General features: G+C 38.8%; 1 protein-coding gene across 7 annotated transcripts in view; it reads right to left on the reverse strand.

The window, feature by feature from the left end:
* Positions 1-2,058: 2,058 nt before the first annotated feature.
* LOC113892654 (EGF-like and EMI domain-containing protein 1) overlaps positions 2,059-14,592 on the reverse strand; it is a 687,432-nt gene continuing 674,898 nt past the window's right edge. For 5 of the 7 annotated variants that reach the window (XM_027541793.1, XM_027541787.1, XM_027541803.1 and 2 more), the window contains 2 exons: positions 13,878-14,006; positions 2,059-3,311 (listed from right to left, as the gene is read on the reverse strand). In XM_027541793.1, coding sequence (XP_027397594.1) covers positions 3,160-3,311; positions 13,878-14,006 — 281 coding nt within the window. In that variant the 3' untranslated portion in view covers positions 2,059-3,159. The remainder of the gene's footprint in view (positions 3,312-13,877; positions 14,007-14,592) is intronic. The other 2 variants (XR_003511104.1, XM_027541825.1) reach the window with 2 other exon arrangements.

Consider the following 14,592-nt stretch of genomic DNA (forward strand, 5'->3'; position numbering starts at 1 on the left):
TCTAAAAATAATTTAACCTGTGTCAAATAGCTGTCTCATCTGGAAAACTCAATAAATGAATGTAGAAGTTAGAAAGAGCAAGAGGAAAGTTAGGTGTTAAACTGAAATGGTATATCCCAGGCTTTTTAGATTAAAACTCCAAATTAGCCAGCACACTTCCATACATCTGCTCACTTTTCTTTAAACTTGAGCTATATTATTGCAGAAAAGCATAGTAATCCCCACTCTGCTCTTGTATTTCAAATGAGAGACTGAAACATAACAACATAGGCACCTTTGAAAGAGGTATTATGGGTGGACGAATTTCTTTTGGGGTCAGCATTTCCACATTCAAAGAGCAGATTATATAGGGAGAAGCAGAAGGAATAATAAAAAGTGTTTCTACCCAATGACAATGATTCTAATTTGACATTGAACTTTAGTTTTAAAAAGACATGTCTATTGAATCATGCTTCACTTTAAACAATAGTTGAATTTAAAACTTTTGTGCAAAGTATTTCTTGGTAGCCAAATTATACTTCACTATACCTCAGTAGCTGTTGACAAGTAGAAAGCTCAGGTAAACCCTTACAGAAGTAAAAAGTATGCTATATTTATTCAGAAGTGTGGGTCATTGTAGACTATCTTCTTGATTGGAAGCATTTTAACATGCCAGTGATTTAAAAATGAGTTTTTTAATTCTGTTACATGATTTTATAAGGAAATTCTATCTTATACTTTTCCATCTGTTAAATTAAGATTAACGTTTATTATATGCTGGTCCATGAATGAAATGTCATTGCCTAAATGATTTTTAGACATCTGTTAGTGTCCTCAAAGAGAAAAAACCAGAATATTTTTAGAACAGATGATTTACCACATGACTATTAACTTTTTGTAGGGTCCCACTTAAGATTTTTCAAGGTGACTAAAAGTAAAATGGAAACCTTCTGGGTTTTAAATATTTTTCTATTTTCCTTTTTGATATGAAAGGGAAATCTATAAAAATTTTGTAAAGAAAAGGGGCTATGGTAACTTGCACTGATTCCTGTTGAATGGTAGAGCTATGAAAGCCAAACACAGTTTGTCTAAAGGGTCACATGACTATGTGACTAGTGATTCATGCAATGACTCTGCTTTCCTACTCTCATAATTAGTTTTAGAGCTTGGGGTGGAAAAGGAGACAAAAGAGATCATATATGGACTATCTGCCATTTGCCATGAATTGTGCTTGACATTTTATATATGGCTTCTCATTTATAAAGACTTAAGCAATGCAGAGGGCTTCCCTTGTGACTCAGCTGGTAAACAATCTGGACCTGAGTTCAGTCCCTGAGTTGGGAAGATTCCCTGGAGAAGGGAAAGGCTACCCATTCCAATATTCTGGCCTGGAAAATTCCACGGACTGTACAGTCCATGGGGTCGCAAAGGATCGGCCTGAGAGACTTTCACTTTCTCTTTCAAGTAATACATAAGAAAAAACTCAACCTAAAGAAATCTCTTATTTTTCTTTTTTCCTGCCAAATTATTTTGTGTCTTACTAAGTGATAAAATCTCTAGTAAGGAAGAGAAATCTGGTATCTTGCTTTTCTCCCCTGTTTGCAGTCACTGTTTTTGTAAGTCTTGAAATGAAGGGAGTTCAGTGGTAGATGGCAGTGTGAGAAAGAAGCCTGCTTATACTCTTTGCAGGTAAGATGAGGAAAGCTGAGAGAAGTTTAAAAAATAAAAGGTAAGGAAAATGGTCAAATATTCGGAATAAGGCATAGTTTTCAATTGACTGGATAAAAATAGTTAAAATGACTTTAATTGTAAACATAAAACTTTAATTTCAAATACTATAGATGGAGACTAAAAAAGGATAAGTTGATTGTAACTCTTTTAAGACCAAAGCAAATTTAGACGCAATCCTTGAGGATGTTATCTAATTATATCTTTCATATTATTTAATAACAGTAAATTTGACATGGCTGTCTATTGTAGATATGATATATCTCTGTCAAGTGTGCTGAGATATAGGAAGATAAATGTTAAGTAACGATCAGAAACTAGTGAATTGATACACCAAACATTTTTCGTAAATCTCTGTCAAATCTTTCTTCAGATTTTATTTTAAAGTTTTAAATATTTTATTTAAAATTTTATTTAAGAGCTTTAAATACTATATTGTGTACATATTGTTTTAAGTCAAATATATAGTTATGTAATTTCAGTATTCTCTGTTTATCCTATTAGATAACATGAATAACAACATTTCTAATCAAGAAAATTATTGTTATTTAAAGTGAATTAAGCAGTCATCTGAAATTTTAAACTCTTATAAACCAGTTGAGAGCAAGAATATAATCATATTTATTGATATGTCTCTCTGGGGCTCATCACATGGCTCATGCTTACACATGTTATAGAACCAACCTAAATGATGAACAGCTTGAGTCAAGATTACAGTGTGGATTAAAAGCTTACTTCCAATCAGGTCCTACTCCATGGGTAATCTGTGGAGCAGGCTAAGCACTTCCCTTGATCAGTTGTACTCACTTTTTCTTCCTGTCTGCTGACCAGTGATGAGGAGAACACCATTAAACATTTTGATGATTCATTGTAAGTCTGCACGTCATACTTTAACCCTGATCTTTATGTGGCTAAAGTCTTAATAGCCTCCCACACCAAAAGTCATGTTTGAAATACAATACATTAACAATCTGAAGCTGACTTAGCTGTGAAGCAGGATACTGAGAATAAATAGATGAAATTCTAGACATTTCTAAAGAGGATCCAGCTACTTAATGGTCACTGAGGTCTTCAGTGAATAGGTGTGAATATTTCAGTGCAGTCCAACCTGAACTGAAAAGCAGTTCTTACTTCCAAATTTAAATACCTCCTGTGCATATAAAAAAAAGAGTTTCATTTATTAGTCCAAAATGTTACTACAATTTGGGACCTTAAAAAAACATTCTCTTTTTCTTGGGCATGTTCTTCAGCGAGTTGGGAAGGGTAGGCTAGAGAGTGGAACTTGTGCTTGGAGGCCATAAAGTTGAGACGTCCTGTCTTTCACCTCACAACAGGCGAGGCTGGGCCGAAGATGGTTGAGTAAGTACATTTCTCTGCCAAAGTTAAGATGATGAACCATGGGTGAACCTCAGCAAAATTCTATTCATCCGCTGAAAAGCTGTTAGCATTTGGTTACTGAGGATCATCCAAACCATCTTCCTCACAGGTTGGACCCATTCTCTTTGGGGGGCAATTGCAGTGCCCATTAAGAGGGTCACAGTGAGCTGTGTGGGTGCACCGGCACTTCAGAGAGCAGTTGGGTCCGTATTGGCCTGACCTGCATTCTGTGAGGGGGAAAATAAAAACAATACCAATTCAAATATGCATTTCAGTCAGTCTTTTTACTACTATTTCTTGGAATTCAATAAGATAATGATAGGCTTGTAAAGAATTCTGGTTAACCATTGGTATCTTTTTCCCATGCTTAGAATGTTATATAAGAAAGTAAGGACTTTAATGGGAAACAGGAGGAGGCTGAAGAGTGTTAAGAAAGTCAGTGACAAAATCAAACAGATGAGAAGACAGGACAGCAACTGATATTTTCAAAATGCCTTCTCAAAATTAGATTATTTGATACAGCTTATAGTAGCGCTTTGTGAGGGACACGAGGAAAATGGATTAGTTGTCTTGAGGTCAGAAAAAGGCAACACTTACCCAGAAAACACAATATATGAAATTTGCCTTTAGGTTGAAAACACAATTACTTGTGCTTATGTTGCTGAAAATGAAATGACGTTAAATTCAATTTTTTCATCTCTTAACATATGTTGAAAGGATTATAGATCTCATGGAGGATCCTGCTATATGTACTAAAGGGTTATAACTACCTTTAACTTGAATTGCATTGTGATCACAATCAGTAAATAAATGAAGAAAAGGAATTAAAAAGTGTTAGCTTTATTGAAACAATAAAATATGGACTAAAAAAAGTCTCCCTTCCAAAATCACACCCCAACCTGCATATTTTGTCTTAGTCTGATATCCAGCAGAGACTTAGCAGAGAATTAACAGGTTCTGTTTCTGAAGGATTGTGAGCTTGGGAAGAAAGCCAAGCCCAGCCCATGGAAACAGAAGATGGTTTCACATTTCTTAGGCAGTCAGGCAAGACTGGGAAATAACTCAATTTACCAACGTTTAAGGACCAGAGAAACTTAACTTTGCAATAATAACATTCATCTAGCTCTATGCCATTTTTCAAAATGGGTTCCTAATATATCTTAATTGGGTCTAACAAACACCTGTGAGGTAGGAATGCTGGTGAGGTAAGCTTTCTCATTCTGGAAAGAGATGAACTAAGGTTTGAATGTCTTAAGGGAACTTCTCAAATGTTAGACCCCTGGAAAATGGCAGAGGTGAATTTCTAAGTTCTCATTCCTTATTCTGCAGTACCATGTAGAAAGACACCAGGTATTAAGCATATGGAAAAGAAAGCCCAAAGCAGAAAGTGGAAAGCTGGAAGGCAGAAAAAATTAGAGACAGCAATATAAATACAAAGATACAGACACCTAGAGCAGATTCTAAGTCTGTGAGCAAAATTTTGTTAAACGTTTCTTTCTGGTCTCAAAATTCTTTTTGCTGGGTTAGAGATTCACCCTAAATATTCCACAAGCAGTGCATGTTTATTTTAATTTTCTTTCTTGGATAATGAAGATAGATTTAGGCATGGTCTAGCTCTCATCTTAATTAACTAGTTGCATTTAAAATACGAGATAAAGGAAAACATATGTCAATTTTACAATTAATTCTTTTGACAGAGTTTCAACATGAGTAAACAAAAACTCAATTCCTTCCTAAATCAAGGAACAACAGGTAGGCAGAAGGAACTTGGGAGGTGATGCAAATACTACTCTGAAATGAATCTTTTTTTTTTTTAATCATCAAACTTTATGAACAAACAAAACAAAACAAAACTCTGTGTCATTTGGAATTTAACCTAACACACCCACCGCTGCCTAGTGTGTGGAAGGATTACTTAATTTGGTTTTTAAGACCTAGTTTTCTTGTTTGAAAAAGAGTTATGAGTCAGGATCTCTCCTGAGCAGTTCAGAATCTGATTTTAATTTACAAAAATACCACATTTTCATGTTAATAACGATGTGTATTTAAGACATCTGTTTGAATGTCTGCAAATGTTAATTTACCAAGGGGGTGGGGAAGTAATCCAATAAAAAGCTGCTACATTCTTTTATGAATTAATATTATGGCTGTTTAATAGGTTCTTTACCAGAGTTCAAATTAAAATGAGGTCTTTTATCTTTATAGTGCCTGCACAGACACAGCTGTTCACAGTTAATATCACAGATGAACTGTGCCTAATTGAAAATAAAAATGCAAATAAAAGAGCCCACAGTACGTCTGTGTAGGCCATGGGTACCCCAAAGAGCTCACAACAAGAGAGGCCTTGAGGTGCCCACCTAGAATTAGCAAGTTAATACAAAGCATCCACTGTCACATGGCAATTTACTTGTGGATGAAAGAGACTATGTGATAGCGAATTTAGTCCATAGAAACTCCATACAGTAAGGTTTTAATTTTCAGCTTGTCCATCAGCTCTCCTGGTTTAGTGGCTAGTTTTAAGTCATTGCCAAATGTTGTCAGATAGAACTTTCTGAAATGATGAAAATGTTCTATACCGAGCTATTCAATACTGTAGCCACTAGTCATGTGGCCACTGAGCACTTAATGTCATGTGTGACTGTGGAGGTGAATTTTAAATTAAATTAAATTAAACAGCACTCACTCTGGTTAGTGGATGAGGCAGATAGACACCTGAAAGCAGTTCCTATCTCTTTCTTTTCCTTGAGAGGCAGTATCTAGTGGCGATGTGAAAAGTCTAATTCTGGATCCAGACTGCTTGTTTCAAATCCCTAAGCTCCCATTTACCAGCTATACCCCATGTCCAAGGTAAGAGAAACCAAAGTAAGATGGTAGGTGTTGCGAGAGGGCATCAGAAGGCAGACACACTAAAACCATAATGACAGAAAACTAACCAATCTGATCATATGGACCACAGCCTTGTTTAACTCAATGAAACTAAGCCATGCCGTATGGGGCCAACCCAAGACGGGAGGGTCATGGCGGAGAGGTCTGACAGAATGTGGTCCACTGGAGAAGGGAATGGCAAACCACTTCAGTATTCTTGCCTTGAGAACCCCATGAACAGTATGAAAAGGCAAAATGATAGGATACTGAAAGAGGAATTCCCCGGGTCGGTAGGTGCCCAATATGCTACTGGAGATCAGTGGAGAAATAACTTCAGAAAGAATGAAGGGGTGGAGCCAAAGCAAAAACAATATCCAGCTGTGGATGGAACTGGTGATAGAAGCAAGGTCCGATGCTGTAAAGAGTACTATTGCATAGGAACCTGGAATGTCAAGTCCATGAATCAAGGCAAATTGGAAGTGGTCAAACACGAGACGGCAAGAGTGAACGTCGACATTCTAGGAATCAGCGAACTAAAAGGGACGGGACTGGGTGAATTTAACTCAGATGACCATTATATCTACTACTGTGGGCAGGAATCCCTTAGAAGAAATGGAGTAGCCATCATGGTCAAAAAAAGTCTGAGATGCAGTACTTGGATGCAATCTCAAAAACGACAGAATGATCTCTGTTTGTTTCCAAGGCAAACCATTCAATATCACAGTAATCCAAGCCTATGCCCCAACCAGTAACACTGAAGAAGCTGAAGTTGAATGGTTCTATGAAGACCTACAAGGCCTTTTAGAACTAACACTCAAAAAAGATGTCCTTTTCATTATAGGGGACTGGAATGTAAAAGTAGGAAGTCAAGAAACACCTGGAGTAACAGGCAAGTTTGGCCTTGGAGTACGGAATGAAGCAGGGCAAAGGCTAATAGAGTTTTGCCAGGGGAAAGCTCTGGTCATAGCAAACACCCTCTTCCAACAACACAAGAGAAGACTACACATAGACATCACCAGATGGTCAACACCGAAATCAGACTGATTATATTCTTTGCAGCCAAAGATGGAGAAGCTCTATACAGTCAGCAAAAACAAGACCAGGAGCTGACTGTGGCTCAGATCATGAACTCCTTATTGCCAAATTCAGATGTAAATTGAAGAAAATAGGGAAAACCACTAGACCATTCAGGTATGACAGAAATAAAATCCCTTATGATTTTACAGTGGAAGTGAGAAATAGGTTAAGGAACTAGATCTGATAGACAGAGTGCCTGATGAACTATGGACAGAGGTTCGTGACACTGTACAGGACACAGGGATCAAGAACATCCCCATGGAAAAAAAAATGCAAAAAAGCAAAATGCATGTCTGAGGAGGCCTTACAAATAGCTGTGAAAAGAAGAGAAGTGAAAAGCAAAGGAGAAAAGGAAAGATATAAGCATCTGAATACAGAGTTCCAAAGAATAGCAAGGAGAGATAAGAAAGCCTTCCTCAGCAATCAATGCAAAGAAATAGAGGAAAAAAACAGAATGGGAAAGACTAGACATCTCTTCAAGAAAATTAGAGATACCAAGGGAACATTTCATGCAAAGATGGGCTCGATAAATGACAGAAATGGTATGGACCTAACAGAGGCAGAAGATATTAAGAAGAGGTGGCAAGAATACACAGAAGATCTGTACAAAAAAGATCTTCATGACCCAGATAATCACGATGGTGTGATCACTGACCTAGAGCCAGACATCCTGGAATGTGAAGTCAAGCGGGCCTTAGACAGCATCACTATGAACAAAGCTAGTGGAGGTGATGGAATTCCAGTTGAGCTATTCCAAATCCTGAAAGATGATGCTGTGAAAGTGCTGCACTCAATATGCCAGCAAATTTGGAAAAGTCAGAAGTGGCCACAGGCCTGGAAAAGGTCAGTTTTCATTCCAATCCCAAAGAAAGGCAATGCCAAAGAATGCTCAAACTACCGCACAATTGCACTCATCTCACATGCTAGTAAAGTAATGCTCAAAATTCTCCAAGCCAGGCTTCAGCAATATCTGAACTGTGAAATTTCCAGATGTTCAAGTTGGTTTTAGAAAAGGCAGAGGAACCAGAGATCAAATTTCCAACATCCTCTGGATCATGGAAAAAGCAAGACAGTTCCAGAAAAAACATCTATTTCTGCTTTATTGTTTATGCCAAAGCCTTTGACTGTGTGGATCCCAATAAACTGTGGAAAATTCTGAAAGAGATGGGAATACCAGACCACCTGACCTGCCTCTTGAGAAACCTGTATGCAAGTCAGGAAGCAACAGTTAGAACTGGACATGGAGCAACAGACTGGTTCCATATAGGAAAAGGAGTTCGTCAAGGCTGTATATTGTCACCCTGCTTATTTAACTTATATGAAGAGTACCTCATGAGAAACGCTGGGCTGGAGGAAACACAAGCTGGAATCAAGATTGCCAGGAGAAATATGAATAACCTCAGATATGCAGATGACACCACCCTTATGGCAGAAAGTGAAGAGGAACTAAAAAGCCTCTTGATGAAAGTGAAAGTGGAGAGTAAAAAAGTTGGCTTAAAGCTCAACATTCAGAAAAACGAAGATCATGGCATCTGGTCCTATCACTTCATGGGAAATAGATGGGGAAACAATGGAAACAGTGTCAGATTTTATTTTGGGGGGATCCAAAATCACTGCAGATGGTGACTGCAGCCATGAAATTAAAAGATGCTTACTCCTTGGAAGGAAAGGTATGACCAACCTAGATAGTATATTGAAAAGCAGAGACATTACTTTGCCAACAACAGTCTGTCTTAGTCAAGGCTATGGTTTTTCCAGTGATCATGTATGGATGTGAGAGTTGGACTGTGAAGAAGGCTGAGCACCAAAGAATTGATGCTTTTGAACTGTGGTGTTGGAGAAGACTCTTGAGAGTCCCTTGAACTGCAAGGAGGTTCAACCAGTCCATCCTAAAGGAGATCAGTCCTGGGTGTTCAGTGGAAGGACTGATGCTAAAGCTGAAACTCCAGTACTTTGGCCACCTCATGCGAAGAATTGACTCATTGGAAAAGATTTTGATGCTGGGACGGATTGGGGGTGGGAGGAGAAGGGGATGACAGAGGATGAGATGGCTGGATGGCATCACCGACTCGATGGACGTGAGTTTGAGTGAACTCCGGGAGTTGTTGATGGACAGGGAGGCCTGGCGTGCTGTGATTCATGGGGTCACAAAGAGTCAGACATGACTGAGCGACTGAACTGAACTGAACTGAATCTTGGGGAACTTACTTAACCTTCAGCGCCCAGCTTCCTCACCTAGAAAATGGGCATAGTGATAATATTAAAGGCATCTAGTATAAGCGAAAATGCCTAGCTGATAATATGCATTCAATATACATTAATGGTTTTCTTGAGGATTTAGATGAATCCACAAATGCATAAAGCACTGCCTTTAGTGAGCATTTCATTGGAGACTGTGTCCTGTAGCTTCACCATGATGTCATGTGGATGTGTATTCTGATGAATTTAGTTTATATGTGACCAAGTTCAGGTACTTCTATCATGACTCCATTCAGAAAATGGAGAAAGGAAGCAAGAATGAATTCAAAAAAATTTTGCTGAGGCTATCATGCACTAGACCTAATTCTAAATGTTTTTGATAACAGATAAGTAAACATGGATTCCACTCTCAAGAAACTTTTAGTGCAGATTGTAGAAACAAACTTGTAGAAACACAAGGATTAAAGATACAAATGAAGCAGATTTTCAGGGAAGAAATGTCAATATCAGTAAGCTCCTGAGTTTGAAGAGCCAAAGGATTCCTAGTTAATACTCAAAACCTCTTGGCCTTATCCTGTAAGTCTGCTCAGAAGGGAAGAAGGAGGGGTTGGAAGGAATGCAAGACTATTAATGAGCCACTGGAGGTTCCTTATTCTGGACTAGATACAGATGTTTACATATACAGTATCACCTTCTAATAGCATCACCCAAAGTCTGAAGCCAGACTACCTGGGTTCAAATCTTGGCTCTGCCACTTTTTCCTTTCTGTGCCTCCACTTCCTCATCTGTCAAATGGGAATAAGATTTCCCATTGAAATCAAATTTGCCATTGAAATCAAATGGCAATGATTTCAAGGGGTTGTGATACAGATGAAATAAATATAAGCAAAGTTTAGGGCAGGGCATGGCGTGGCATTCAAAGCAAATCGTTTTTCTTCTATTTCTCAGCAGCAAGGTCGGGTGGGGGAGATGGATGTTAGGTGACTAGCACTCTCCTGTAGCGTAGAAGGTCGTTGCTGTATTATTTTTTCAGTTACTAAGTCGTGTCTGACTCTGTGACCCCATGAATTATAGCCCACCAGTCTCCTCTTTGGATGGGGTTTTCCAGGTGAGAACCCTAGAGTAGGTTGCCATTTCCTCATTCAGGGGATCTTCCTGACCCACGGATTAAACCTGCATCTCCTATATTAGCAGATGAATTCTTTACCAGTGAGCCACCAGCCTGACCTGGAAGGTTACTGAGGCTTTTTCAGCATGATTGAAATTCTAGGTTACAGAATCACAGATTAGTGCTGGAAATGATGTTAGAAATACATAGCCTCGAACATCCTTTTTTTTTGCATTTCTTTTTCTTGGGGATGGTCTTGATCCCTGCCTTCTGTACAATGTCATGAACCACCATCTATAGTTCTTCAGACACTCTATCAGATCTAATCCCTTGAATCTATTTGTCATTTGTACTATATAATCATAAGGGATTTGATTTAGGTCATACCTGAATGGTCTAATGGTTTTCCCTACTTTCTTCAATATAAGTCTGAAGTTGGCAATAAGGAGTCCATGATCCAAGCCACAGTCAGCTCCTGGTCTTGTTTTTGCTGACTGTATAGAGGTTCTAAATCTTTGACTGAAAAGAATATAATCAATCAATCAATATAATCAATCAATATTGACCATCTGGTGATGTCCATCTGTAGAGTCTTCTCTTGTGTTGTTGGAAGAGGGTGTTCACTAGGACCAGTGTGTTCTCTTGGCAAAACTCTATTAGCCTTTGCCCTGCTTCATTCTGTATTCCAAGGCCAAATTTGCCTGCTACTGCAGGTATTTCTTGATTTCCTACTTTTGCATTCCAGTCCCCTATGATGAAAAGGACATCTTTTTGAGGTATTAGTTCTAGAAGGTCTTGTATGTCTTCATAGAACTGTTCAACTTCAGCTTCTTCAGCTTTACTGGTTGAGGCATAGACTAGGATTACTGTGATATTGAATGGTTTGCCTTGGAAATGAACAGAGATTATTCTTTCATTTTTGAGATTTCATCAATGTACTGCATTTCGGACTTTTTTGTTGATCATGATGGATACTCCATTTCTTCTTAGGGATTTGTGTCCACAGTAGTAGATATAATGATCATCTTGGTTAAATTCATTCATTCCAGTCCATTTTAGTTCGCTGATTCCTAAAATGCCTTACAAATAGCTGTGTAAAGAGAGAAGTGAAAGGCAAAGGAGAAAAGGAAAGATATACCCATTTGAATGCAGAGTTCCAAAGAATAGCAAGGAGAGAAATGAAAGCCTTCCTCAGTGATCAATGCAAAGAAATAGAGGAAAACAACAGAATGGGAAAGACTAGAGATCTTTTCAAGAAAATTAGAGATACCAAGGGAACATTTCATGAAAAGGGAGGCATAACAAAGGACAGAAATTGTATGGACTTAACAGAAGCAGAAGACACTAAGAGGTGGCAAGAATACACAGAAGAACTATACAAAAAAGATCTTCATGACCCAGATAATCATGATGGTGTGATCACTCACCTAGAGCCAGACACCCTGGAATGTGAAGTCAAATTGACCTTAGGAAGCATCACTATGAACAAAGCTAGGAGGTGATGGAATTCCAGTTGAGCTATTTCAAATCCTAAAAGATGATGCTGTGAAAGTGCTACACTCAATATGCCAGCAAATTTGGAAAACTCAGCAGTGGCCACAGGACTGGAAAAGGTCAGTTTTCATTCCAATCCCAAAGAAAGGCAATGCCAAAGAATGCTCAAACTACCGCACAATTGCACTCATCTCACATGCTAGTAAAGTAATGCTCAAAATTCTCCAAGCCAGGCTTCAGCAATATGTGAACCATGAACTTCCTGATGTTCAAGCTGGTTTTAGAAAAGGCAGAGGAACCAGAGATCAAATTTCCAACATCCGCTGGATCATGGAAAAAGCAAGAGAGTTCCAGAAAAAACATCTATTTCTGCTTTATTGACTATGCCAAAGCCTTTGACTGTGTGGATCCCAATAAACTGTGGAAAATTCTGAAAGAGATGGGAATACCAGACCACCTGACCTGCCTCTTGAGAAATCTGTATGCAGGTCAGGAAGCAACAGTTAGAACTGGACATGGAACAACAGACTGGTTCCAAATAGGAAAAGGAGTACGTCAAGGCTGTGTATTGTCACCCTGCTTATTTAACTTATATGCAGAGTACATCATGAGAAATGCTGGTCTGGAAGAAGCACAAGCTGGAATCAAGATTGCAGGGAGAAATATCAATAACCTCAGATATGCAGATGACACCACCCTTATGGCAGAAAATGAAGAACTAAATAGCCTCTTGATGAAAGTGAAAGAGGAGAGTGAAAAAGTTGGCTTAAAGCTCAACATTCAAAAAAACTAAGATCATGGCATTTGGTCCTACCACTTCATGGCAAATAGATGGAGAAACAGTGGAAACAATGAGAGAGTTTATTTTGGGGGGATCCAAAATCACTGCAGATGGTGACTGCAGCCATGAAATTAAAAGACGCTTGCTCTTTGGAAGAAAAGTTATGACCAACCTAGATAGCATATTCAAAAGCAGAGACATTACTTTGCCAACAAAGGTCTATCTAATCAAAGATATGGTTTTTCCAGTTGTCAGGTATGGATGTGAGAGTTGGACTATAAAGAAAGCTGAGTGCTGAAGAATTGATGCTTTTGAATTGTGGTGTTGGAGCAGACTTTTGAGAGTCCATTGGATATCCTAAAGGAAATCAGTCCTGAATATTCATTGGAAGGACTGCTGTTGAAACTGAAACTCCAATACTTTGGCCACCTGTTGCAAAGAAGTGACTCATTTGAAAAGACCCTGATGTTATGAAAGATTGAAGGCAGGAGGTGAAGGAGTCAACAGAGGATGAGATGGTTGGATGGCATCACCGACTCTATGGACATGAGTTTGAGTAAGCTCTGGGTGTTGATAATGGATAGGGAGGCCTGGTGTGCTGCAGTCCATGGGGTCGCAAAGAGTTGGACATGACTGTGCGACTGAACTGAAGTGAACTGAACCTTCCTTTTAGCCAGATGAAGAAGGTAAATTCTGAGATTAAATGCTCTACTTTGGGTTATATCTGTGGCACAGTCAGTCCTTCAGGACTATTGTGAATTTAATATAAAACCTATCCATCTAGTATGCATCCGTTAAGTTTAACAGCATGCGAGAAGTCAATGGTTCATTGAATCTATTTTCTCTTTTTTTTAAAGATAGTCCCTGAATATTACAATTTTATTTAAGGCTGTTCTTCCTGTAAGTAAAACAAAACAAAAAGTATAAGTTTCAATTCCCAAAGAGTATTTGAGAACTTTGTTTTTAAGAATACTATCTGGCCCTTACCTTGATTGCCTTATAAATCTAGTATTTTCTTGAATCACTTTGTGATCACAATGTTTAACCGCATCACTTTGAGGTACTTACAAGGTATGCTCTGTCTGTTGTGCTGCTGGTTTTGGGTGTCTATAAAGTAACAACTACATACCCTGATTAATCATAGTAAGGCAAGGTAACAAGCAGTGGTCAGGCAATGTTCTTTGAGTAATGCTCTTAGTATGAAAATGTCTATATATTTCCACATAACCCATGAGTCAGAGAGACATCCAAACGTGCTTTGGTTCATACCAGATTCACATCTCCCTCCAGTTTTCCCAGGTGGGCAGAGGCATTTTCCAGTTACTGGGTGGCAGGAGCTTTCTCTTTCACAATCACAAAGTTGATGGCAATTGTCTCCAAACATTCCAGCTGAACATTCTATCCAGGAAAGAGAAATGCTGAAAAATTAACTCCTTGAGCTCTCACTGATGCACCTAAGTTGAGATTTAAGATACAGTTTCTTTCTTTCTTTTTTTTTGTTTTGTAAAAGCATAGTGGGAAGATAAAATGAGATTATTTGGTTGGAAGAAGGGAGGAAAGTTCTGGAATGAAGCTTCATTTTATACACAGGTTCATACTTGCACCTTAAAATTGACTTACTTCAACACTGGTTTGCACCTGTTAGAATGACGGAGAAGGCAGTGGCACCCCACTCCAGTACTCTTGCCTGGAAAATCCCATGGATGGAGGAGCCTGAAAGGCTGCAGTCCATGGGATCGCTGAGGGTCGGTCACAACTGAGTGACTTCACGTTCACTATTCACTTGCATGTATTGGAGAAGGAAATGGCAAGCCACTCCAGTGTTCTTGCCTGGAGAATCCCAGGGACAGGGGAGCCTGGTGGGCTGCCGTCCATTGGGTCTCACAGAGTCGGACACGACTGAAGCGACTTAGCAGCAGCAGCAGCAAGGTTTTTGAAGACAGAAATTTAAGGAATGAGACTGAGTCATCCAGCCAAGTACATT

Source organism: Bos indicus x Bos taurus, chromosome 1 (assembly GCF_003369695.1).
Source record: "Bos indicus x Bos taurus breed Angus x Brahman F1 hybrid chromosome 1, Bos_hybrid_MaternalHap_v2.0, whole genome shotgun sequence".
In the NCBI taxonomy this organism is placed as follows: Eukaryota; Metazoa; Chordata; class Mammalia; order Artiodactyla; family Bovidae; genus Bos; species Bos indicus x Bos taurus.